At 37.3% G+C, this 27,163-nt stretch overlaps 1 protein-coding gene across 1 annotated transcript in view; it reads right to left on the reverse strand.

Moving 5' to 3' along the window:
* Diaph3 (diaphanous related formin 3) overlaps positions 1–27,163 on the reverse strand; it is a 485,489-nt gene that overhangs the window by 185,488 nt on the left and 272,838 nt on the right. Inside the window, 1 exon segment of the mRNA XM_060391498.1 lies at positions 22,386–22,515. Within this exon segment, the coding sequence (XP_060247481.1) occupies positions 22,386–22,515 (130 nt within the window).

The raw sequence follows: 27,163 nt of genomic DNA on the forward strand, positions 1-27,163 counted from the left end.
AAGTAATTCAATTAAAAAATGGGATACGGAGCTAAACAGAGAATTCTCTGCAGAGGAATATCAAATGGCAGAGAAACATTAAAGAGATGCTCAACATCCTTAGACATCAGGGAGATGCAAATCAAAACGACCCTGAGATTTCACCTTACACCCATCAGAATGGCTAAGATGAATAACTCAAGCGACAAAACATGCTGGAGAGGTTGTGGAGAAAGGGGAACCCTCCTCCACTGCTGGTAGGAATGTAAACTGGTACAACCACTCTGGAATTCTATCTGGCGCTTTCTCAGAAAATTAGGAATAGTGCTTCCTCAAGACCCAGCTATACTACTGCTATGTATATACCCAAATTTATCTCAAGTACACAAAAGGGATATTGCTCAACCATGTTTATAGCAGCTTTATTTGTAATAGCCAGAACCTGGAAACAACCCAGATGTCCATCAATGGAGGAATGGATACAGAAATTGTGGTATTTTTACACAATGGAATACTACTCAGCAATCAAGGAGGAAATCATGAAATTTGCAGGCAAATGGTGGGATCTAGAAAAGATCATTCTGAGTGAGGTGTCCCAGAAGGAGAAAGACACACATGGTATATACTCACTCATATAGTCCTATAAGATATGATAAACATAATGAAATCTATATACCTAAAGAAGATAAACAAGAGGACCTTGGGTAAGATGATCAGTCCTCACTTAGAAAGACAAATGGGAGGTGCATTGGACATAGGAGAAAACAAGTAACAGGACAGGAGCCTACCACAGAGGGCCCCTGAAAGATTCTACCTAGCAGTGTATCAATGCAGACAGTAAGAATCATAACTAAACCTGCGGCAGAGTACAGGGAACCATATGAAAGAAGGGGAAGTTTGTATGATGTGAAAAGGATAGGAGCTCCACAATGACCAAATATATCTGGGCACAGGCATCTTTTATGAGACTGACACTCCACCAAGGACCATGTATGAATATAACCTAGAACCTCTGCTCAGATGAAGACTGTGGTATCTCAGTAAGCAACTGGTTTCCCATAGTAAGGGGAACAGACTATTTCTGACAGGAACTCAATGGCAGGCTCTTTGACCTCCCCACCCCTCAAGGGAGGAACATTCCTGCTAGGCCACAAAGGAAGACTTTGCAGCCAGTCCTAAAGATACCTGATAAAAACAGGGTCAGATAAAAGGGGAGGAGGTCCTCCCCAATCAGTGGACTTGGAAAGGGGCAGGGAGGAGATGAGGGAGGGAGGGAAGGTTTGGGAGGGAATGAGGGAGTGGGATACAGAGTTAATAAAATTTAACTAATAAAAAAATAAAAAACAAACAAACAAACAAAAAAACAAAGCAAATACAAAAAAACAAACCAGTAGCTCTCCTATATACAAAAGACAAAAGGGGTGAGAAAGAATTTACGATTCACAATAGCAACAAATAACAAAGTACCTCGGTGTTAACTCAAACCAAGCAAGTGAAAGGTCTGTATGAAAAAAAAAAAAAAAAAAAAAGAAAAGAAAAAGAAAAGAAAAAAAACAGAACCAAAAACAAGAAGAAAAACAAAAAACAAAACAACAACAACAAAAAACAACTTCAAGTCACTAAAGAAAGAAATTGAAGATAATCAGAAGATGGTAAGATCTCCCATGCTCAAGGTTAGTAGGATTAACATAGTAAAAATGATCATCCTACCAAGCACAATCTACAGATTCAATGCAATTCCTATCAAAATACCAACACAATTCTTTTCTAACCTTGAAAAATAATTCTCAACTTCATTAGAAAAATAAAAAAATTCCAGAGTAGCTAAAACCAACGTAACAATAAGAGAACTTCTGGAGGTATCTCCATCCCTGATCTCAAGCTGTACTATAGAGCAACAGTAATAAAAACTGCATGGAACCAGCACAGAAACAGACTGGAGGACCAATGGAATGGAACTGCAGACCCAGAAATAAGCCCATACACCTATGAATACCTTATTTTTGACAAAGAAACCAAAACCATAAAATGGAGGAAAGAAAGCATCTTCAACAACTGTTGATAGTTAAACTGGATGTCCATATGTACAAAAATGCCCACTGGGCACAAAAGTAAAGTTGTTGGTATAAAGTTCTTGTGGAATATATACAATTTACCCCTGTTTATTCAAATGCTGATTTCTATACCCCACTCTCTGTTTTCAATTTCATTTGCACTGCATTATTCTAAGCATCACTTGTCTCAAGTCTGTATAAACACGCTACCATTTGTTCTTGGTATTGCCAATAAAAACAAGCAGCCAATGCTGAGCAAAGGAGAGAATAGGTTGGGACATCCTGGTTCCAAGGGGAGGAGAAAGAAAAGAAGCGGGAGGAGAAATCCCAGACGAAAGGCCAAAAAAACATCAGGACCAAAGATATGACTAAAAAGTAAGTATAATGTGGTAAATCTGAAAGGGAGGAAGCAATGTGGACTTGGAGATTTAGGATAAAATAATTATTGCCCAGCATTGTTTTCTAAGGCAATTAAATGAGTCCTAGTCTCTGTGTGGTTATTTGGGTACACAGCTGGTTTAGAAATAATCACTATTAGGCTTAAAAGATAACTCAATATTAAATATTAATAAACATCAACAAAAAGTCCAAGTGGATCAAAGACCTCAACATAAAACCAGACACATTAAATCTGTTGGAAGAAAAAGTGGGGAAGAGACTTGAATAAATTTGCACAGGAGACAACTTCCTGAACCGAACACCAGGAGCACAGGCTCTAATATCAACAATCAATAAATGGGACCTCCTGAAACTGAATAGCTGGGCCCAGGGAAGAATACAGAGAATGACTCATCACCCAACAACCATGCATAGAGACGACCTAGACCCCCTGCTCAGATGTAACCCATAGACCTATCAGTCTCAGTTCCCTAGTAAGGTGAGAAGAGACAGTCTCTGACATGAACTCAGTTGCCTGCTCATTGATCACTTTTTCCAGGTGACCCAGACTAGAGTCAGACAGTAGGAGAAGAGGACTTTGCCTATCAGTGAATTAGAGGAGAGTGATACATAAAACCAGACACATTAATCCCTTTCATTTTTTTAAGTGAATTAATCCTGAGGAATGAGTACAAGTTTTACTTATAAGTGTGAACATACCCATTCTAGTAACCCAAATGCCCAGGAAACTGTTTTAAGGGGGAAAAAAAAACATACAAGCACAACAAAAATCAACAATTATGGCTTACGTTCTTGGTATAAAATGTGCATCAAGAAAAAAATGAAGAAAAAATGATGTATTAGAACATAAAGTTGCATTTGTTTTATATAGTTGAATATAAAACAACCAATCACACATGAACAGCATTTAACAAAATCTTAACATATACCTTTATTTTAATTAACAACTTAATTGTTAGATAAAATTTCTGAGTTACAGGTATGTTTTTTGAAGAATGGTACTATAGCCTTGGCTTACACCATGGGGAAGCCATTCTCAATTTATATAAATGTCCATTATTCCTTATGATTTATTTTTTCTTTTCTCTTTTAAGTTTCTGATGTATATCTTATGCAAAATTTTCAAAATGAGATAGGGCTAAGAATGTAGCCCAGAGACGGAGCACATATTTAGTTTACAGGAGGCTGTGGGTTCAGTTTTACCTAGCAATTTAAAAAAAGTAACAGACAATGGTTTGCATGGAATGTTTCCACTGTAATAGCAGTTAACCTAATAACTGATTGTAGCTAATTCTTGCTGCCAGCTAGCATGTTACTGCACACTGCTCTTAATGATAATGTATCATCTTATTCTGCTCATCAATGTATCCACAACCACAGTTTCTATTTGAGCACAGCTATAATGCTTCATTTACTTTTCTTACTTTCAAATGCTTATTTTGCTACTTTCTAAGTTCTCCCTGTGAATTACAAAAAAGATACCTTTCATTCTCCTCTTCTATTTTATCACCCTTCTAATGTGTCATTAGCATCTGCTTTATAATTTCTCAAGAAATCTCACTGGTGGCTCATTTGCTTTCATACTTTGAAAATGCTATTATGTAAAGAAAAAAAAACATTTTTTTATTAGTCAAGTAAGTGGTCAGGAAAACTTAAATTCGCTTACCAACTGTTTACTACGTATTATACTTTGAAAAGTTTCCTGCTACTACAACCAAGTAGTAATCACTGCAGTTGTACTACAGTATAAACAGTATCAATGAAAGTAGCCTTTGCTGAGTATTGATGTATGCATGATCTCTCCTGTATACCTTAATACTCAGAAAAGCATCATAATCTAGGTAGCATTAGTGTTCCCAGTTTCCAAAATGAGGAAACTGAGGTTTATTGTGCAATAAAGGCATAAAAAAACTGAAAAGTGAAATGTTACTTTTTATAAAAGAATACTTAAGTGATATCCTAAGATTGAATAAAAACATATGCTTAAAATATTAGAAAAAATCTAACACAACAAATATGAGTCTGAGGACCATCATAAATCAAGGGATACCAGGAAGATGTTGGGAAATGTGCCTAATATATAGCATAAAACAGATGTACAACCTGAAGCTTGACTGAACATATTTACTTAATAAAATGTGTTCATGAGTTTTAAAGCTTTATCATAAACAGTTCCAAAGATCTGTAAGTATAAACATTTCTGAATCACCTGTAAACTTTCTAAAGAAAGAATAGAGAATGGTTACTGACCCTGTTATTCAGCAACTATGAGTCTGTGTTGACACTTGGAAACCAAAAGACACAAAACAAGGACTGGAAGACAATATAGCTGCAGGTGTTAGTGATGGCTTGTTGCTATATGCTTAGGTTGCTCCTTTCTTGTACCACATAGAGTTTTCCAACACCAACTGAGTCTCTTAACCCTTTACAACTCGATTCCTTACAATTCAACCTTAGGCTAACACTAATTATAGAAAGTTAGTGGCACATTCAGAACACAAGGCAACCTTCATTTCAGGTGCCAATTTCAAACCAGGCAATCAGTCATAAATACTGCTGAAGTAGCTCAAAATTTTAGGATCTATACAAGGCTCTTCCCTAAAGTACCAATGTTTATTGGGATGGTTCATGAACTCGGGAGAGCACAAACCTTATAGTGACCATGTTGTTAAACTGGACAAACAAAGTAATAACCCAAATAAGGAGACACCTACTACAGAGGGCAGGAGGATTGGGAGAGTTCCCTGATCTTTTTAGGAATGCCACCTTCCCAGGTTCACAGACCTGGAAGCTCCCTTAGCCTCTTTGCTTCTGTCTTTATTTACCTATTACAAGGTAAAGAAAGGGAGGGATGTGAGAAGAATTCATCCTTTACTCAAATACTTAATACACTGAACAGATGGCTTCTGTAACTATCCTGTACAGTGCAATGTGGATTCTTTTCTTGTGATGGGAAGCAAATCTTTTATGTTCAGTTTCAACACCAGTGAAAACAGAATATCCCATCTCATATTTTTACCTCACTGACATTTAACTTCTCACATAGGACGAAGCCTTTTTTGGGAAATGGGAGAATATATTATGATTTTCTTATTTGTAGAAATGAATAAGAAATGCCAAAAACTCAAAATAAGCCATGCCAAAATGTAAGAAACAATAAGAAAGCCATTGTGTTCATCACTTCCACTCCGCTACAGGTCAAGAGGAAAGTGTGAAATTGTGGAAATCAGTCTAAAGATGCTGCGTTCCAGAGAAAAACATTAGAGGTGCTTGGGGGCACATGTAAGGCTAACAGCAGGAATAAGAAAGCTACCTTTTAGAATAGTGCTTGTGGCTACTCTACAGACAGAGATCCTACTAAGCCATTTCATCTGCTTCATCTGCACTCTGATTACATTACTCGTACACTGTAGTTAAGTGAATTTAAATGTAATTGACCAACCTCTCTCACTGCTAGCTTTTAAGTAAGGACCAAAACACATTTGGAAGAGAAAGGCAGTGTGTAAATTCTAGGCTAATAAAATTCAGTCTAACCGTTGGAGCAATCCATTAGATAAAACTAAAGAGTTTTAAGAATCTCTGCTTCTTTTCCAGCAATTCCTATACTTCTATAAACAGTTTCTTTCATCTTTGAACAAAATTTTACCCTTAGGGGTCAATGATTGTTTTTCCTGGGAAATTTCAAATAGATAAGGGAATTTTCAACTACATACCCTCAAGGAAGTAGAAATGTACAGGTGCACCTGTGTATGACCTAGAGAGCATACTGTCTACAAGAACCCTGTCTCAATCTCAGGAGATGATATCTGTTTAAGTAGCCAGTTTTGGGGCTGAGGATTTATTTCTTTTTATTTAACTTTTATTAATTACACTTTATTAATTTTGTATCCCCCCATAAGCCCCTCCCTCCTCCCCTCCCGGCCCCACCCACCTCCCCCTTTCTGCATGCATGCCCCTCCCCAAGTGGAGGTCCTCCTCTCCTTCTTTCTGATTTATTTTTTATTTTTTTATTTTTTTTCAATGCAGTTTATTCAGGAACCTTGAATAATCATCTGACCCAGGGGAAAGCCAGCCCATAGCTTAAATAGCCTCTGGGTAGCCAGCCCCAGCATGCCACGTGGGCAATGCAGATAGGTCCACATACATGGAAGCAAGCCAGATCCTCAGCCTTAGCCAAATGTGGAGTTGTTCGTGACAGAGAGCACTCATGTGCAGACTGCTCAGACCCTGAATAATCTTTTAGCCAATGTAGCTCATGCCTTAGATGTACAAAAAGAAATTAATGCTCAACTAAAAGGAGGCTTGATGGTGTTCAATCAGAGGATTGACCTCGTGCAGGAGCAAATTGATACCCTATGGCAAATCGCTCAACTTGGCTGTCAATGAAAGTATGCTGGACTTTGAGTCACTAACATACAACATGAGAATTTTCCCTGTGCTGCAAATCTGTCTAAACAATTGTCTAGCTATATTTTAGGTAATTGGACTGGAGAATTCGATACTACGATGGAGCAACTGAGAGTGGCCATTGTCACGGTAAATTCTACCAGAGTGAATGCAGGACTAGCCAGAGGATTATCATCATGGATTGCTGCAGCCATGAATCATCTGAAGGAATGGGCGGGCATGGGAGCGTTAGCAGGCCTTCTGGTGTTGGTCTCCTTGGTTTGCCAGTGGTATATATGCAAGATTAGAGTCTCATAACAGCGTAATGCAGCCATGACCATTCAGGCCTTTATAGCCATTGAAGCAGGACAGTCTCCCCAAGCATGGTTGGCTACCATAAAAAGCTAAAATGTTACGCTCAGGATGCGAAGCTAAGCACTGCACTCTCAGGGTCAGCCGCTTTGGACCCAGAGAAGAGCATGTCTGATTGCATGCGGGTTGATGCCCCAGGTCCCGCCTCTGAGAAAAAGGTATCAGACGGGTCTGATGCTCTTTGGGTGGATGACACCTAAATGAACATCAGTACAAAGTCCCAATTTATTTCTAATATCAGAGATCAGACCTCTACTCTTGCCTCATGCGTCTAAAACAAAAAGGGGGAACTGTAGAGAGCTGCGTAATACCGTGCCTTAAAGATGGAGCTGGTTTCCGCCTTCCACCTTCCCGATGGGGCTGAGGATTTAACTCAGTGTTTGAGAGATTGGCTAGCAAGCCAAAGGCACTGATTTGGTTCTTAGCTCCAGCAATAGAAAAGTGCCGGTTTCAAGTCCAGACAGCTGTCAACCCTGAATTTGCTATACATTTCAAGATTCTTAGAAATTCCTTCTTATCTTTCACCTTTCAACTTTGTCCCATCTCTCAACTAAGAAATGAACCATTTATCATTACTTAGGATTAACATAATAAAAACAGAGCAGTTACCAAAGTTGCCTAAAATACTGTAAGGCACTCTGATTTGACTATTTTAGTGAAGATTCTCTCCAACACCATGTCCGCACTGTGCATATAGATTTCCACAGTAACTAATACCTAAATGACTGTGGTTTCTTAACATCTGCGTATGGGAACTGGGAAATAACCAAAATGTGGCTGATCTAGGTCAGACTAGTACTGAGAATACACTAGACTAGACTAGCTATATATTTTTAGCTCTGTTGCTCCCATTCACAGTCATCATCCATCTTGCCCCTCATCCATACATGACATGTATCTACACGCATTGCCCATTCCATTACTTTATCATTCTAATCTTGGATCAGAACAAAATTTAAAACCCCATCAAGTCCCCTAGAAGGTGTGCTTTCTAGTATTAGAACCACACAGTGTCTCAAAATTTGCAACTGGTGTATTCTACCAAATTAGTGCTTTACATAGTTCTGTTCCCGAGGCTGGAGGCTGGAAGTACTGAAAACAAGGTGCTACATTGGGCACCTCACAGTTGTTTGATCCTCTGCAATCAGCAAAATGCAAGTGAGCCTCATTTATGTGACTGAAGGTGCTAACAGTTCACCTAATTACAATTCTTATTAAATTTTCTTCTTTTTTTCCAAAGCAAAACAACAACAAAAAAGAGGACACCTTATTTCATTTACTTGTTTCTCCAGTGATATAGCATATGGGCAGATACTGAAATGTTTGTTGAGGAAATGAAATTTGAATTTCTTGATAAAATTATTAGAAATAAAGCATAAAAACAGCAGATTTAATATCTAATTCATTAACATCTATCACCCTGCATTATGTCATTATGACAAGTATATACCAGTAGTGAAGAAGCATCAGAATAAAACTTAAATCACCACTATAAACATTCAAACTGAAACCAATTTTGAATGTAAGGTTTTCAAAATACCATAACTTAGTATGATGAAATAATTATAAAAGATTAGAAATTACATATATTTAAGTAATCTTTGCAATGAAAAAATCCATTATGAATATTCATGAGTCTTGATTATCATTTACTAACAAACTATTTAAATAATCCTAAATTCATTCTTATAAACTATGATATAACATAAAAAATAATTTCTTTATAAAACACTTAAACCTTATTACCACTGTCAAGTTAAATGTTTGCACTAACTTTTTTCGATAGAAATATTTTTAAGTGAGAAAAAAGTTTCAGACTATCAAAAAAAATCAACTTTTCCTTGGTAAACGCGATAATAGATGCAAAATAGTTTATGGATATCAAATTAAATATAATAATAGCCAGCTGGACAAGATAGATATAAATAAACCTTAGTGGTATTTTAATCCTGAATATCAGTTGAATGTAAAACAAAACACATCTATTAGAATATAGGATAAAATGGTAATATGAAGATAAAAATTAATAATGTTCTAGGCTATGTCACATGCAAATGGATATATTTGGTTTTGTTGTTGCTGTTTGTTTTGTCTTGTTTTTTGAGTCATGCTGCCAAAGAGAATCCTACATTTGTTGAATGACATGGAGTATGAAAGTTGCAAAACAAATGGGGAGATCTTAAAAGTCACCTCAGGAAACAGGGAACAAGTATTTCTGCTGCAGCATTTCTCTCGTATGGGGAGAACAAATAAGCCTTCTCTGAAAGAATGATGTGGACTTTAAATGGAGAAAATATTCTGTGAGTAAAATTGCAGGAAATATAACTAGCAGGAAATCATGCTCAAATGCAAGAACTTGAGAAAAGGTAAAATTAAATCAGAAGTTCATAGAAGGGATGACTGTATCCATATTCAAAACGGTACCTCAAGTCATGTAAGAGTTTTGTATGTCCAATAGGGTGATGGTACTACTTTTCAGTGTGCCACAGAGTAAATATTAAGCATAAATGGCCCAGTCATGGAAGCAGGGAAGCTAACTACAGATCTTCATCTACTCCTCTCCTCCAAACCCAATCCACCAATCTAATCCCCAGCTTTGCAGCACACACCACCTCCTGCATCACCTCTTTCCTCCCTGCCCACATCTCCAGTGGATCACACAGATCTTCCCCCACTCCTGTCCCAAACTCCATCAGGCATTCACTAAGAATTGCAGGCCACTTGGCCCAGGGAAGAAGGTTGTGGATCCTAACCTTGCCTTCCTCTCTTCCAAACCCAATCCTCAGTCTCACCCCTACCACTGTAGCAGAACACCAACTGCTGCTTCCCGCTTCCATATGACCCAATCTCAATTGTTGACCAAAGGTGTCCTATGAGAACTGGCAAACAATCTAGACTGTTACCAAATATAGACTGTTGTTCACCACAAATGGATGGTAATGCCCCAATCACGGAAGATAACATCCACATAACTCATTGAACATGAAGATGTCAAGCTTGTGCCTCTAAGTGTCTTCACCTCTATGCGAGAGTGTCTTTGGTACAGGAAGGTATTCTGTACACTAGCAAAGGAAAAATATAAGCCCCAACTCCAACATAAGCCTTTTGATCTCAATGGTGTCTCGGGTGCAAAATAAGTTAGTACAATGGTGGCACAAAGTTTGCGGGAGTAACTAAGCAACATTAGTCTGATTTGGTTAACACTTAAGATCTACTCTATGAGAACCCACTGTCGACACTGTGTGGGTAACCAAGAACCTGAGACTAGACAGCCCAAGGACATGGAATACAACTCAATACTACTCTTCTTGGAAGGAAGGAAGGAAGGAAGGAAGGAAGGAAGGAAGGAAGGAAGGAAGGAAGGAAGGTAGATAAAGATAGAAGGAAGATAGATAAAGAAGGAAAGATAGATAATACAATGATTCCTGATGACATTCTGCTATAGCCATCCATCAGTGCCTTGCTCACTGAGAGCTAGACAAGTGATGTACATATACAATCTTTTTTCTGTGCTTTATGTGCTATACTCACACCTAAAATACACATTTCCAGAAAGCAAAGACCTTTGTGAGTATAGCTCTCCAGTTCCCAATATGGGCCTGTGTCAAAAGCTTTGTCTAACAATGGTATACTCATGCTAGATTTTCTTTCCTTTCTTTCCTTTCTCTCTCCCCTTCCTTCCTTCCTTCCTTCCTTCCTTCCTTCCTTCCTTCCTTCCTTCCTTCCTTCCTTCCTTCCTTCCTTCCTTCCTTCCTTCCTTCCTTCCTTCCTTCCTTCCTTCGAGGCTCCCACCAGGAAAGCCTTGTCCTTTGACAAATATCTAGCTCAATATTTTTCTATGTCTCTTGGGGAGTGAGAGTTCATTCATTATAGGTTCAAAACATCACAAACAATTGCTAGGCCCTGATTCTTTTTTTTTTTTTCACTAAGTGTATAGTCCTGTGAAAGCTATTTGCTAAGAACCTGCTATTTCAATGATATTTACTGACATATTTATAGAACAAATATGTCTCACTAGTGACTGATCAATTTAAATGTATAATAAGGATGAACCTTTCTGAGCAGAGAGAGGATGGTTACACATATATTACTCTTCCACGTGTCAAATTATTCATGCATTCTTTAGTCTCACATATGAATTAGAGTCAACATAATTTCTGATGTTTCTATAGTATGTAGCTGTTATCATACATTAACTCGTATTTTATGGCATACCTTAATAACTCTAGGTTGAGATATTTGTTTTGAATATAGCCAGCAAATAACTCTTGAAAAAATGAGCGCTCAGTGTTTGAAGAGTTGCTGGAGCCCAGCTGTATTTAAAGGTTATTTGGTGGTGTAACTGCTTTTTCAAAAATAATTTTGGGGTCAAATTTCAAAATGTAAATTAAAAGAAAATGTTTCAAGCTAAAGCAGAGTAAAATTGGAATCTATCTTCAAAATTCCACACAGAAATGCTTTGCTAGCACTTAGCTATACACTCATAAAAAGCATAAATATTGTATAGAGATTGCTTTCAATTATATAGAAGTTCACACATACATATACACATATGTATGTTATGTATATACATAACATATACACACCACACAAATAACACACACCCCATACATACTACACATAAACACATACTACAACTATCACACACGCAATACACATATCACACACAAATATGCCACATACACACAACACAAATATGTCATACACATTATACATAAATGCAAATCTACATAAATCTTTGGTTATAGTTTCAGTTTGGGGCAACAAAGTGGGAAATTCTTAAAATAGAGGTGACTATACAAATTAAAACTCTATAATAATATACTATCTAAACAGACTTGTGTTTGGATGCATATTAATGTCTGTACAGCCAGATGTGTGTGAACAATTTTTTATTAAATTTTTTATTTTTTATATTAATTACAGTTTATTTACTTTGTATCCCAGCTGTAGATCACTCCCTCATTCCCTCCCAATCCTACCCTCCTCTGTCCTCTCTGCCCTCCCCCTCTCCAAGTCCACTGATAGGGAAGGTCCTCCTCCCCTTCCATCTGACCCTAGCTTATCAGGTCTCACCACGACTGGCTGCAAATGTCCTCCTCTGTGGCCTAGCCAGGCCATTCCTCCCACAGGGGGTGGTGAAAGAGCTAGCCACAGAGTTCATGTCATCTCTAGCAAACTGGCATTTGAATCCCAGCTGCTTTGGTAATGATTTGAAAGAGCAACTTCTCCCCTATTAAAATGTCTTTACTAGCTAAAATTGATTATATTTTTGTTTTGCCGCCTAAAACTATTAGCTACTGTATCTGTAAGTAACAAATTCCTTCAATTCTGAGGATTTTAACTCATTTTGTAGTGGGATATGATGACAAAGGAACAGGAAATTTTACAAGATTGTCAACAAGGACCCTCAAAATGAAACAAGTTCAGTTTTAACAGCAGTGAACTCCAGATATAACTAGTAGGGTGACTTCTCTTAACTGCTTCATAACACTCAGAGATGATAGCATCCCTACATGAGGTTATAAGAGCAGCGATAAGAACAACTGTAGCTGGTTGAATGGAATCCCCTCCTCCCCAAATGTACATCATCCTAGAGTCTCAGAATGTGACTTCCTTGGAAGCAGGGCGTTTGTAGATGGAGTTGTCTATCTCAATATGAAATAATTCCATAACAAATTATCTAATGACTGATGATCCGAAGAAGAGGATAAGTTACCCAGACACAAGAGAAGGCAGCAAAAAGAATAAATGGGGAATGTACACTGACATATCTACAGCTAGGGAACACTAAGACTGCTGGCAGACATAAAAACACACAGGAAATAGGGGATATTTTTTCCCTTGGATCTTTCCAGAAAGATGGACTATAGCAACCACCTTCACTTGCAATTTATAGTTGTGTATATGGGAGAGAATAAACTTGTTATTTACAGGCATCTACCTATGGTGATCAATTATGGTGGCTTGAGGAAATTAAAAAAAGATTAGAGTCTCACAACAGTGTGATGCAGCCATGATCATTCAGGCCTTTACAGCCATTGAAGCAGGACATTCGCCCCAAGCATGGTTGGATACCATAAAAAGCTAAAATGTTACGCTCAGGATTCGAGGCTAAGCACTGCACTCAGGGTCAGCCGCTTTGGACCCAGAGAAGAGCATGTCTGATTGCATGCGGGTTGATGCCCCAGGTCCCGCCTCTGAGAAAAAGGTATCAGACGGGTCTGATGCTCTTTGGATGGATGACACCTAAATGAACATCTGTACAAAGTCCCAATTTATTTCTAATATCAGAGATCAGACCTCTACTCTTGCCTGATGCATCTAAAACAAAAAGGGGGAACTGTAGAGAGCTGCGGAATGCTGTGCCTTAAAGATGGAGCTGGTTTCCGCCTTCCACCTTCCCGATGGTGAGTGCTCTCTGTCACGAACAATTCCACATTTGGCTAAGGCTGAGGATCTGGCTTGCTTCCATGTATGTGGACCTATCTGCATTGCCCACGTGGCACGCCTGGGTTGGCTACCCAGAGGCTATTTAAGCTGTAGGCTGGCTTTCCCCAGGGTCAGATGACTGTTCAAGGTTCCTGAATAAACTGCATTGAAAAAAAAAAAAAGATTTGCAAATTCTCTAATCATAAATGGGCTTTTGAGGAACAGGTTCTAATTCTGCCTTCAGCAACTTATCAACTCTATGCCTCTTCTCTGCAGCCCCTGAGGTTACACATTCCCTTGTCACCCAAGAGACACAGGCAACTGCCATAAACATTTGTTCCATCTGCAGCTGAGATTTATTTGTACAATACAGATTCACTATGGTAAGCTATTCTTCTCATTGCCCTATTTCAACATCGTTCCCTTTCCTTGTTGGTAATTTCCCACCCCATGCTGTAAACTGTAGGAGTAAATAGTGCCTCAACGCCAGAAGCTTGAAGAAAGCTCCAAGACCTTGGCTGCCACTGCGGATACTGTTCTGTTATCTGATTTGAGCTGTGGCTCATAGGTGACACTGACAGAGCTCCTCTTGAAGCTGCTTCAAATCTTGCTGGCCAAAAATCTGCACACACTGTAAACTGTTAGTTTCTGGAGAAGATTAATGCTGTATTGATGCCACTTTCAGTCTGTTAACCTCCAAAAAGATATAGAGGTCTTCGTGATGTAGTTTTCTTCTTCATCATCATCTATCAAGCCAAGCAGTGGCGGATTCGGGAAATGTTCCTAGCTCAGTATCTCAAAAAACAATCTTTAGCTCCAAGTAGTTCCTGCATGGCCAGTGTTCTTCAATGTCACACTTTAATACTTCCAGTGATCTCGGCCATACTGCTTCTGTTCCATCTAGCTTCTTTCCTAGCAGCATATGTTTATATTATAAAATGATTATACTAACAACCTCGTATGCAAGTTTCGGGTTTGAGCACACTTGTAGACAAAGCTATTTAGAGTCTCCTTGAAATCACTTGGCAGGAATTACATAAATGGCCCCTGATCATTACACACTGTGTGCAATGTAAAGTAAATAGTGATCAGAAATCCAATGATTACTTTCAAAATGATCAAATTGTGGAACCATTATATATTAAAAGCATTTATGGTAAAGTTTCATATATCTCATTATCTTTAGCTAGTATAAGCAACACTGTAAGTAAATCATATTTTGAAAGTAAGTTTACCTTTATTATCCTGAACTATTAGTTTTTTCTTTTTGTTTATATTAATTAATTAAATTTACCTCTCTATCATAGGCCTCTCCCTCTTCTCCACCCTCCCTAACCAAACACCCAGCTCATCTATTCACCTGAGGAATGAGTTTGTCTTCCTCCTCTGTGGTCTGCTAGAGAAGTCTACATTCATTACACGTCCATAAAATGAAATTGAACATTGTAATATAGCTTAGGAGTCCTAAGCTACCTTTATGGACACAACTTTTATTCATTGATCTAGCTGTAGAAACAAAGATAACAGCTCGGAAATATCAAATAATTTTATTGTTTCCATGGGAGAATAAAAACATAAAATGATCTATGTTTCCATTTTAGTTACCTCCATCATGTAATTCAGAGTATTCCCAACTTTCATCAGTTATTTGCTTTAATTAAAGTCACAAGTGTTATATGGCAAAGCAGGATTAATGGAAAAGAAATATATATTCCAATACAGTGAGGTGAGGAAAAATACAAAAACAAACTTGGTATATGCATAAATGAATGCATCCTAAAAGAAAACCAAAGAAATGCCATCAGTCTTACCCTAACACTAAATAGGAGTATTCCTGAAGACATTTATTTAGAATGCTTTCATGCTTTCTTATTTATCTATTCTCTTATGGCTACTCAAAAAAGAATCCAAGAACATTTGTAATAACGTACAAGTGTGAAAACTGATAGTTTATACAGGGACTTCCACAGTTATAAATTGTTCAATAGAGCTTTGAATATTGCATTTATAACTGCTTTCAGATCTAATCTGGTAAGATTAAAAAAATCAGTATATGCTATGCTATTCTATTCTATGGGCAAAAATCTCCCAGCAAAAAAAGAAAAAAATGGTCTTCATTGGGTAGAACAGCTATCACAACAAAATACTAGTTGGCTTAGCACTATGTCCTGTCTCACAGTTCTAGAGAACACATTCAGGTGCTGGCAGCCTTGCTCTCTCTGCAGCCTTTCACCTCAGCGTAAAGAGGGCCTCTTCTTAGTAAGTCCTCACAGTCACAGTGCATTTCGCTGCCTGGAGGATAAGAACCTCACTTCCCCTCTTCCTTTGGGGACAGAGGTTAGGGTACATCAAGGTACATTAGGGTGTAGTGTAATGTTCTTATTTTAATCAGAGAAATCACAACCCTAAACACAGTCAAGCTCAGAAATACTGAAGCTGAGTAAACATAGGAGCTTATGAAAGACATGATCGAGGCTCTAAAAGCTTTGGTAGGTTTCCTGCCTCTTCACTTTACAATGGCATAAAACCGTATCTCTTATCATGACTTTCTATGATTAAATCATTCTTTCATACAAATGCCATAAATTAGGAGAGTATCTTGTCAAATAAATTCATTTTTGTATAGATAGAAATGCAGAAAGTGTATTTCATAAATCTTAACATTGTATAATATGAAACATCAAGTGAATTATATATTTCTTTCAAAATACAAAGTTCTAGTCTATTAATAAACTCTAAAACTTACTCTTTTCAATAAAAACAGTGTTAGCTATGTTGGTGACTTTGCTTTGTGGGGATAGAAAATGACACTAAACTAATTATTAATATCAGAAATATATGTGATACCAAATATCACAAAAGTATATCCGCCTTCTGATACAATTTGTCATTTTGGGGAATCAACAGCTCAAAGTCCATGAAGTTTTTAGAAAACCTGTATGTTGCCTACAGAAGATGAATGTGAAATTTTCAGACATGATGCAGTTTCCAGGTGGCAGCCACCTGGAAATTAAGTGTTCTAAGTGCTCACAGTAGGTGAATAAAAGATAAACATTTGGTGTTTAGTAAGGTATTTATCATAAAATGCTGGAAATGCATGAGGAACCAGAGAGCAGGAGATATATTTAGCAGACAATTATTTGGGTCAGAGAAAAGAATTACTAGTTAGAAACACACTGATCGAGACTTGGAAGCAGAAAAAAACACATTAAATAAGATGAAAAGAAATCAAATATGACACATCAAGGAATCCTTTTAAGTGATAAGAATACAGACATAGAAAAATTAGAAGTGTGCTTTCAGAGAACCCACTTGACAATATACAGAAGGTTCCGTCTTAGAATAGACTTCTAGGAGCAAATTGCATTCCCAACAACTCCAGGAACAATCCTGGGCTAGAGTAGTTTTTAAATAGTGGTGTAAGAATTCCAAGGATATCTCTGAGATTATTCTGAGTCAAATACTGACACACTTATGTGAGGTTCCAATAGGCTCCAAAGGGAGCATGCCATTTACTTTAGGGTCCTTAATGAAGAGAAATCTAGACAACCCTGCAAGCCTCAGATTCCACATTTAATGGGTTCAAGCAGTAGAATCCAATAGGTGCTCTGCATTGAGTTGTTAAAAAGATCAGCAGAAAGTGAATGAGGAGACTTTAAAATGTGGTCTCCTATTGCGGCCTACTACGATCCTCATATCTGTTTGAGAAATGGAAGAAAACAGCAAAAGTTGTGGCAGGCACAGATGTGGTGCAGGGTCCGAAAGTCTACAAAGCAAATTCATAAGTTGTTACAAATGTTGTACTTTATGTCTTTGGGAATGGGAGGGGTAACCTCAGCACAAGCAAAAAGGGAGAAACAAAGACAAGAGCTAAGTCTAAATTTAGAGATCACAAAGAAGGAAAAGTAAGGCAATTGAACGGTGAGGGAGAAGAATGTTGGAAAACATGTCAGCTGTGTGTTAGATAAGGTGAGCTGCAAGAAGACAGAGAACGCATATATTGGACCAATGATATAACACAATTTCTGATACAGTAATCACTAAGCACAGCCTTGAGTGAATGAGCGAATGAATGAATGGTATTGTATAAATGAGAGTGTTGACAGGGAAAAAATGTAAAACTAAATGACCCTCAAAAACGACTAACCAATGTGTTTCAAACTAACCATGATTTACTATTATTAATCGTATGTATGTGAGTGGCTGTGTGGGTATGTGCCCGAGTAGGCCAGAAGAAAGCATGAGATCCACTGAAGTTGTAGTTACAGGGGGTTCAACTGCCTACTGTGGGTGCTGGGACCAAACCAGTGTCCTCGGGATGAGAATGTAACCACTAAGCCAATTTTCCAGCTTTACTTTAGTTTCCATTTTAATCTATCTTCCCAAAACACAAACGAAAGTTTTTGTCACTTTCGACACATTAATAATTATTCCAATTTTACAGATTTCTGGGAGCTAGTAAACAAAACCTTCGCAGACTAAATTAATTTTAATTATGTAGACAAGAAAAAAATATATTCAACCCTTAGAATTACATAAAAGAAAGAAATATTACCATGGTATACAGAAACACAATAATGAACCAAAATATTTTCAGTGAAACACAACAGAAAAGCCATACGCCATTATTTCTTAGAAAAGAAGCATCCTAATGAAGTAGGTTTTTGAAAATTGTCAGCCGGGTAAGCTCATTAGTTGCAATGAAAGTTCCCCCTGCTGATCTAGGAGTACCTAATGACCAGGATTTGTTATGGCTCAAAAACAAAGGTACTTTTTAATTCATGTGATAGCTCACTGAGGACATTTCAAAAGGGGAAACTTTAAATGGTGATATGTAAGAACACTCTATTCTCCAAGGCAAACACAGACTTATTTCATTTAAAACATTACTCCTCTAATATTTCCTTCATTAATTGGATCAAATAACGCAAAGAAAATTATGCTTAACAATTATCTACACTATTAAAAACCATTATTCCAAATATGAAGTTTGACGCTCCCAGTGAAACATATTAGCAGGATCTGCTGACCCCTGCACACAAACCTTCACTGTAACATATGGAAACCAAATGCCCCACTGCCCCGAAAGCCCTGGGACAGCAAGAAGAAAAACAAACAACAGAAGCAGACTACTAACTTACAACTCTGCAACTCATCATGCACGCTAAGGAGTTTTTACAGAAACACAGTATCAGAATATTTATACAGAATTATTACCACATGTGTCAAATCAGGTGAATATTCAAAAATTAATTTACATCTCAGAAACAGCAAGAAGAGAAAAGCTAAAAAGTTTTCAAAATAAAAAGTGTGTAAGTTTTTGATCTTAGCCATTCTGATGGGTGTGAGGTGAAATCTCAGAGTTGTTTTGATTTGCATTTCCCTGATGATGCATATTCCCTGAGGGCACTGAGCATTTCTTTAAGTGTTTCTCTGCTATTTGATAGTCCTCTGTTGAGAATTCTCTGTTTACCTCTGTATCCCATTTTTTTTAATTGAATTATTTGGTTTGTTGGTGTTTAATTTCTTGAGTTCTTTATATATTCTGGATATTACCTCTCTGTCAAATGTAGAGTTGGTGAAGATCTTTTCCCAATCTGCAGGCTGTGGATTTGTTCTGTTGACAGAGTCCTTTGCTTTATAGAAACTTTTCAGTTTCATGAGGTCCCATTTATTGATTGTTGATCTTAGAGCCTGAGCAGTTGGTGTTCTCTTCAGGAAGTTGTCTCCTGTGCCAATGAGGTCAAGGCTCTTCCCTACTTTTTCTTCTAATAGATTTAGTGTGTCTGGCTGAGGTCTTTGATCCACTTAGACTTTACTTTTGTGCAGGGTGATAAAGATGGAACTATTTGCATTTTTCTACATGTACACATATTAAACCAGCATGATTTGTTGAAGTTGCTACCGTTGTTCCTTTGTATGGTTTTGACTTCTTTGTAAAAAATCAAGTATTCATAGGTGTATGGGTTTATTTCTGGGTCTTCTTTTTGATTCCATTCATCTACCAGTCTGTTTCTATGCCAGTACCATGACATTCTAATTACTGTTGCTCTACAGTACAGCTTGAGATCAGGAATGGCCATGCATGGAGAGGACCTAGACACCCTGCTCAGATGTAGCCAGAGGCAGCTTGGTCTCCATGGGGGGGTTCCCTAGTAAGGGGAGCAGGAGCAGTCACTGGCATGAACCCAGTTGCCTGATCTTTGTTCACCTCCCCCTGGTAAGGTGGGCTTATTAGGCCACAAAGAAAGAGAATCCTGATAGTCCTGATGAGATCTAGGGTCAGATAGTAGGGGAGCAAGACCTCCCCTATCAGTGAACTAGAGAATGGGTATGGGGGAAAAGAGAGAGAGAGAGCGTGCGACTGGGAGGAGATGAGAGACAAAGCTAAGCCAGGATACAAAGTGAATAAACTATGATTAATAATAATGAAAACAAACAAATAGAGACCTGCAAAAAAAAAAAAAAAAAAAAAAAAAAAAAAAAAGGTGTATCAGGCATGGTAGTTCACATTTGTAGTCCTAATATTCTGAAAGCCAAGGAAGTAAAACTGCTTCAAGCTCACAGAGTGAGCAGCAAAATATGTTCAAAGATAGGCTGGGTTACAGAGGGAAACCCTGTTTCAAAGTCCCCATCCCCTCTAAGAAACATTTAACAAGAATTATTAAACAAGAGCTGGGCATAGTAGTATACAACATAAATTCCAATACTTGGGGAGGCAAAGGCAGGCGGATCTCTATGAGTTGAGGCCAGCCTGCTCTACAAACCAAGCCCACAATAGCCAATGAAACATATAAAATCACTATCTCAACAAAAAACAAAACAAAACAAAAAAAGAAACAAGGAGATGGATACAATCTTGTAATTTAAGCAGAGATAGGGGAAGCTAATGTTTGAGGACAACCTAGGCATAAAAATTAGTGATTAAATAAGTCTGCAACTATTTCAGGGAATTCTAACTCACTGTCTAAAGGTACTAGCAGTGATTCTTAACTATGCAACCATGTTTGCACCAGGTAATGAACCCCTCCACATTTCAAGAGTTTTTTGTGCCATTTCTACACACTATGTTATTTACTAATTCAATGTTCACTGATTTTCACTTTCACATATTAGGACAAAATTTCAAAAATATCACCTTAGGAAAGTCATATTCCTTGATTTGGTAGTTTAATTGTACTTTTTAGATTACCAAGCTTTCTTTTAATGCTTCTCTTTCATTCATTTCCATGCCTCTTGCTCATATCACAATATCCCAGAGAATAATATTAGCTCTCAACTCTTCTCCAATTATTTTTAGACCTATAAACATATATATCATTCTATATCTATCTATCTGGATATTTTCTTTTGTCAAGGCCATTTAAAGTAGCATAGAAACAAATTTAAATCAATTTAGTATCATTACAAGCGAGTAGTAAAAGGCATAATGCTGCAATCAGAAATCCAGACTATTTACAGAAGGCCACATGAAAATACATTTTTCAAAGAAACTTAAATATCAGGGAAAAATTATAAAGAACATCTCATGTAATTCCATTTTTTTTGGTAAATAAACTCTAAATATTGCCACTTGCCAGGAAATGTTTAAGATACAGTAGCCCACCGCAGCTCAGTAACCAAGTGGGTTCCCTAGTTAGGGGAGCAGGGACTGTCTCAGACATGAACTTAGTGGAGGAAGAGCCTTGCTAGGGCACAGAGGAAGACACTGTAGCCAGCCCTGAAGAGACCTGATAAGCTAGGGTCAGATGGAAGGGTAGGAGGACCTCTCCCATCAGTGGAGAGGGACAGGAAGGAGATGAGGGAGGGAGGGTAGGGTTGGGAGGGAATGAGGGAGGGGGCTACAGCTGGGATACAAAGCAAATGAACTGTAATTAATATAAAATAATAATAAGAAAGAATAAAAAAAGATATAGGAAATAAACATGTTTGATAAATATTATCTTTAATATAGGAAAATTTATCCTTCTTCAAGTTTCCACTTGCCAATATGAAGAAGGAAGTAATGAGCTCATGAAAAAAAGGTTTGATATTGTTATCACTATTGGTCAATACAAAAATGATATAGAAATCACACAATTTTGAATGAGTTTATTAATTTTGAAGATGTTTATAAATTGGTTATTGAGAGATAAGTAGGTATTTGGATTTAAAAATATCCAAGTTGAATATAAGTAAAAACTATACCTTTAAGGTGGCTAAATATTTGATGTTTAAATCAGATTAAAATAAAGTGTCAACAACAGGCTCTATCTGAACTCAGTTTAAAACTAGAGCAAGGTCTAAATCCAAGTTGGTAATTTATGTATAAAGAAGGTCTTTTTGAAGCTGGTGGTCTGATGTCTAGTAGAACAACAAAAGAAAGCTCTAATCTTTCAGACAGATTTGAAACTTGGACGAAGGAAGATACTCATTAGTACACAATGAATGATACTTGGTACATGTAAATGACACAGGATTGGGAAGCACTGCCAAAGTACAATGGAAGGAACTAAGCATGAGAGGGTGGGGTTAGCAGGCACCCCTGAGATATAACCTACAAAACAATGTACTTATCATATCTTACTTGTAAATCACGTAAACTCAGACTCCTATTCATGCTACTCACAAAATAGCCAATACTTTCTTTTCAAATGGTCATATTCCATATGAAAATACTTTTACCAAACTAGATAATATGGACAAATAAAAAGCATTTTATCTGTGTCTTAGAACTGAAGACTAGAGCCATTACATATATATATTTAAAAGAAAACCACAAACCTCTACTAGCTTTGTCTAAATGTGCGAAATCGTCCACAAAGTGAAGAACATCCGGGTGCTTTTCTTCACATACGTCCACCAGGAAATGGAGGAGTGTTGTTTTCTGATCTGCTGATTTTGTGTCCTTTAGCTGAGTGAATAAAATGGGGAAAACACAAAGTATTTCAATAATCTACTAATTCATATAACATACTACTCTGCAGATTACAAGTTAGTCTGAAAACTTGTTTCGGTTCTGAAACTATTTGAATAATTTAGTACTTTTTACTTGTTGTTGGTTTAAAATTATTTTGGTAATAAAGAAAAGAAAATAGCTCCAAACCAATCTACCATGTAATTATTTGTGGGGGAAAAATGAAGTGACTCGGGAAAATAGAATAACCTGTGTATCTGCATAACAGTTGAACCTAAAAAAAACCTGGGAGGTTCATACTTTAACTGTTTGGCACATATTCACAGACCACCTACTACACACACACTGTAGAGTTTAAGATAGACACAATGACAAAATAGTGTTTCTTTAAGAAGTCATTTCATTTTTTTTTTTTTTTTGAAGAAGAAAAGCAGCATAATTGTCCTGGTGTGAAAGACCTGATAGCAAATCAGTCATAAGGAATCTCTAGGAGGCCATTGGAAACAGGTAGCAGCATACACCTAGGGAAGAACATGAGAAAATCCCCAAGCACACACATGTAGAACAGCATTTAAAAAGTACTTCCTAAGGATGGACTTGTCTGCCCCCCAAGGGTTGCTTTGCTGGAAGTTTGGCCTTAGACTGTGATACTGGGAGGTGGATTCTAAATGCAGTATGACCTTTCAAGAAGGCCTCGGGGATTTCTCCTCTGACCTCTTGGCACTTCTCACAAAAGGGCGTGATAAAAATCTTGAGCTCACACCGCCTGTATGTTTCTTGTGACATGAGCATCTGTGCCCACGTACACTCTGTTATTACTGTCTGTCATGATGCAATGTAGCCGAAAGCATGCCCTAGATCCTCCAAATCCTTGAGGTAAAAACCTTTTTTTCCAGAGGTATCTCAGATAATATAGCAATGCAAAGCTGACAAATACAAGGCAGTAATTGAGGAGACATTTGAGTAGGCTTAGTGACTGCAAAACTGTGTACATTTTGAGTGATGCAAACAGGGTCAGTGGAAAAAAATCACAGAAAAGAAAATTTTACTGCATAATAGAAATAACCTTTCCTTAAGCAATAGAAGGTATTAAACTAGATGAGAGATGGTCACATAGATATTTAAAAACTTCCCAGCAGTCAATAGTGAATAAGGAGCAAAGTTAAAGAAATAACAGAAGCATGAAGGTTAATGGTAAAAAAGTGTCAATAATCCAGGAAGGAATATAAAAGCCTACAATAAGGATGGCCCTGGCTTTGGGGGACTGGAAAGTGTGAGCCAGGAAACTCAGCTGACACTGTTCATGGAGACAGGATACAAAGTAGATTGTGCAGGAGTAGATAGAGAAAAAACTGTTTTGAGTAAAAAACCCAGAAGGTCACATATGCAAATGGCAATATCCTGAAATGGGGCACATTTACACAAGAAGTACCTCTTAGTTTACTGGTTTTCTTCTTGAATACGTTTAGTTTTTTGTTTCTATTAACACTTGAGAAATTTTAAAACAGTACTTATCTCATTTCACATTTATGTTCTCATGCTCCATCTCTAATATGTGACTATATGAATGATACATTATCACATGCATTATATATAAGTAATATATAATATGTTAAATATATATACATACACACATATACATATAACATATAAAACAATGAAATAAATCAGTCTATTCCTAAGGACCAACTTTAAATTTTTTTCTAGAATGACATTATCTCTATGGAGAATGCTGTCAGACCTTATCATACCCTTTTCTTGGATAAAATTGTGAGCTCCTTGCTTCCAACATTAATGAGTTCACAAGCAGGTATACACAATGAGAGAAAAGGTAAGAAAGTAGAAAACAAAACAAAACAAAAGGCACAGGCTTGAGTTGACAACACTTGATCACTCTGTGCTTGAAAAGAAAGAGGACTGCGATCAAAAAGAAGTGCTGGTACTAATTTCTGACAGAAAATGGGAGCAAGCTGGGTGGTGATTGTGCAAGCCTTTAATCCTAGGGCTCCAGAGGCAGAGGCAGAGGCAGATCTCTGTCATCTTGGTCTACAGAGCAGGTTCTAGGACAGCCAGAGTTACACAGAAACCTTGTCTTGAAGATTAATAATAATAATAATAATAATAATAATAATAAAATAAAAAATAAAAAAATAAAAATAAAAAAGTATTTCCATTTGGGACTGTAGAGATGGCTTAGCTGTTAAGGGGCACTGACTGTGCTTCCAGACATCAATTCCAGCAAACATAATGACTCACAACCATGTATAATATGAAATGATGCCCTCTTCAGGCAGGCAGGTGTGCATGCAATAATAAGTAAATGTATAAATAAATAGGCAAACAGATAAATATAAATGAATAAATAAATAAAATGGATGGGTGAAAACATGAATGAATCTTTATAAAATAGGGAGGGGAAGAATTTAGCTTCTCCACATTTTATTCGGTGATTGGGCCTCTGAATGTTTGGCAGAAAAAAATTACATGAATTTTATTTTAGGTTAATGGTACGGGGCAATACTGCCTTCTTTCCAACAACTTCCCACTTGAAAGAGAGGAGAGAGAGGGGGAGAAAGAGGAAGAAAGAGAGGCAGAGAGAGATTCTACTGTTTATACTTTTTCCTTTTTATAATTTATTCACTTTATATCCTGATTGTAGCGCCCTCGCTCATCTGCTCATCTCCTCCCAGTCCTACCCTCCTTCCCTCTTCCCCTATTCCCCTCCTCTAGACCACAGGCAGAAGTAGCCCTCCTCCCCTACCATCTGACCCTAGCCTATCAAGGTTCATCAGAACTGCCTGGGACCTCCTAATGACCCTCAATTGAAGAGTGGATAAAGAAATTGTTCTATTTCTTTTGTTTTACTACCTGTTTGTTTGTTTTCTAAAGATAGAAAGACAGGGAACTAAGCTGGGTCGGTAGAGAGATTAGAAGGATCTGAGAGGAGTCAGTGGGAACACGGGGATTGAAAATAAAACTAGTTTTCAATAAAGGTAAATAAAATAGAAACAAAAATATCTACTGCGCAGGTGAAAACACCGGTTCTGTGCCATTACAGAGAAGGAAAGGTGTACTGAAGATGGTGGGCTAGTCACCTGACAGCCTCACATGAATGCACATATGAAAGGCTTCAATGTGCCACCAGAATATTAAGAAGTAGCTCAATAGACAGCTCCTGGGTGAGAATGTACTTGAATAGTAGAATCCATGTTTAGAGTTTTTACAGTACTAATACAAACACACACACAGAGACACATCACAGCACCACCAATGACAACAACTAAAAATGTTTTTGATGTCTCTTCTAAAATACATTCCACCCCACTATTTAATGCCTCTTGATGCACAGACTTCACACCATCCCAAGATATGTTTCAAGAGTACTTCTTCAAACCTCCATTATGATATAAATTGCCACTGACATATGTGGAGGACTTCCTAATTGGACGCATGCCCTCACTAAGTTAGTAGCCCAAGGCATATCATTGAACCTTAGTTTGCACACAGGTAACATTATAAAATGTATTCAAATTATATATATAAAAAAAGAAACTCTAAATTCACTGTCTAATCCAAACTCAGCATACATTAAAATGGATTTAAAGTATCCCTAGAAAAACAACAACAAAAAACTAATAAAACAAGTACAATATAGATAAAATGGCTGATATACATTCAGTTTAAGTCATTTCTTTATGCTTAGATCAGTTTAAAATTTTTCCAGTAGTCTGTGCATATCCTATAAACATTCATCCGATTTGTATTCAACCTGATAACTCTATTCCATTCCCACTATCATTTTTAGAAGTTGAAGCCAACTTAAACACAGCAAACTTTCACTAATATGTTGCATAAAAATATTATTATAATTAAAAAAACAATTCTAGAACGTAAGTTCCCTTCTTTTGTTAGGTCAGTCACTACTAGGATATATTGCTCCTCCTGTGGACTCTGACTCACCCACTATAACCTCTGACCTTCCATACTGTGCATCTTTCATGAGAAACCGATTGACATTCTGTCAATTCTGTGTGAAATGCTAATTAATAGAAATGTAATTGACCTTTATTAGTGCTATTTGCAGAGCAGTAATAAAGTTTTCCAGAAATTCTTGTGATATAGCTACTTATCCAGTAACTATTCTGATTAATACTTTAAAAATAGAAGATGAAACCATAATCCACTAGATCAATCTCAAAGTTTATTCATGATTGGTGAGAGTAAATATTTTGAGTTCTAGGATACAATATTGTATGTAGCATCTTTCAGTAGAATAAATACCGAGTATTTAGGTCTCACATTGGTTGTTTGGGCAGAATATAAAGCTAACACATCAAAGGAAGATAAGGTTTTCATAGGGCATCCTAACAAAATCACAGTGGCAGCAACCTAATATTAGACAGAGGAGCCACTGAATACTAAGTAGAAACCGAACTGAAGCATCTTGCCAAAACCGGCATTTAATAACTTTGAGACTTATAACAAAACAATCATTCAAAACTTCCAAATGGATGTGAAACTAGCTTAGTAAATGTAAGGCTCGGGCAGGAAGCTTCTGTTGAATATCTAGGGCTGTCATGGCACCTTTCCTGCCTAGATGACTGTTCTCTCACAAATCATGTGAAGGTACAAATTTTAAAGTGTA

The sequence above is a fragment of the Meriones unguiculatus genome, chromosome 9 (genome assembly GCF_030254825.1).
Source record: "Meriones unguiculatus strain TT.TT164.6M chromosome 9, Bangor_MerUng_6.1, whole genome shotgun sequence".
NCBI lineage: Eukaryota > Metazoa > Chordata > Mammalia > Rodentia > Muridae > Meriones > Meriones unguiculatus.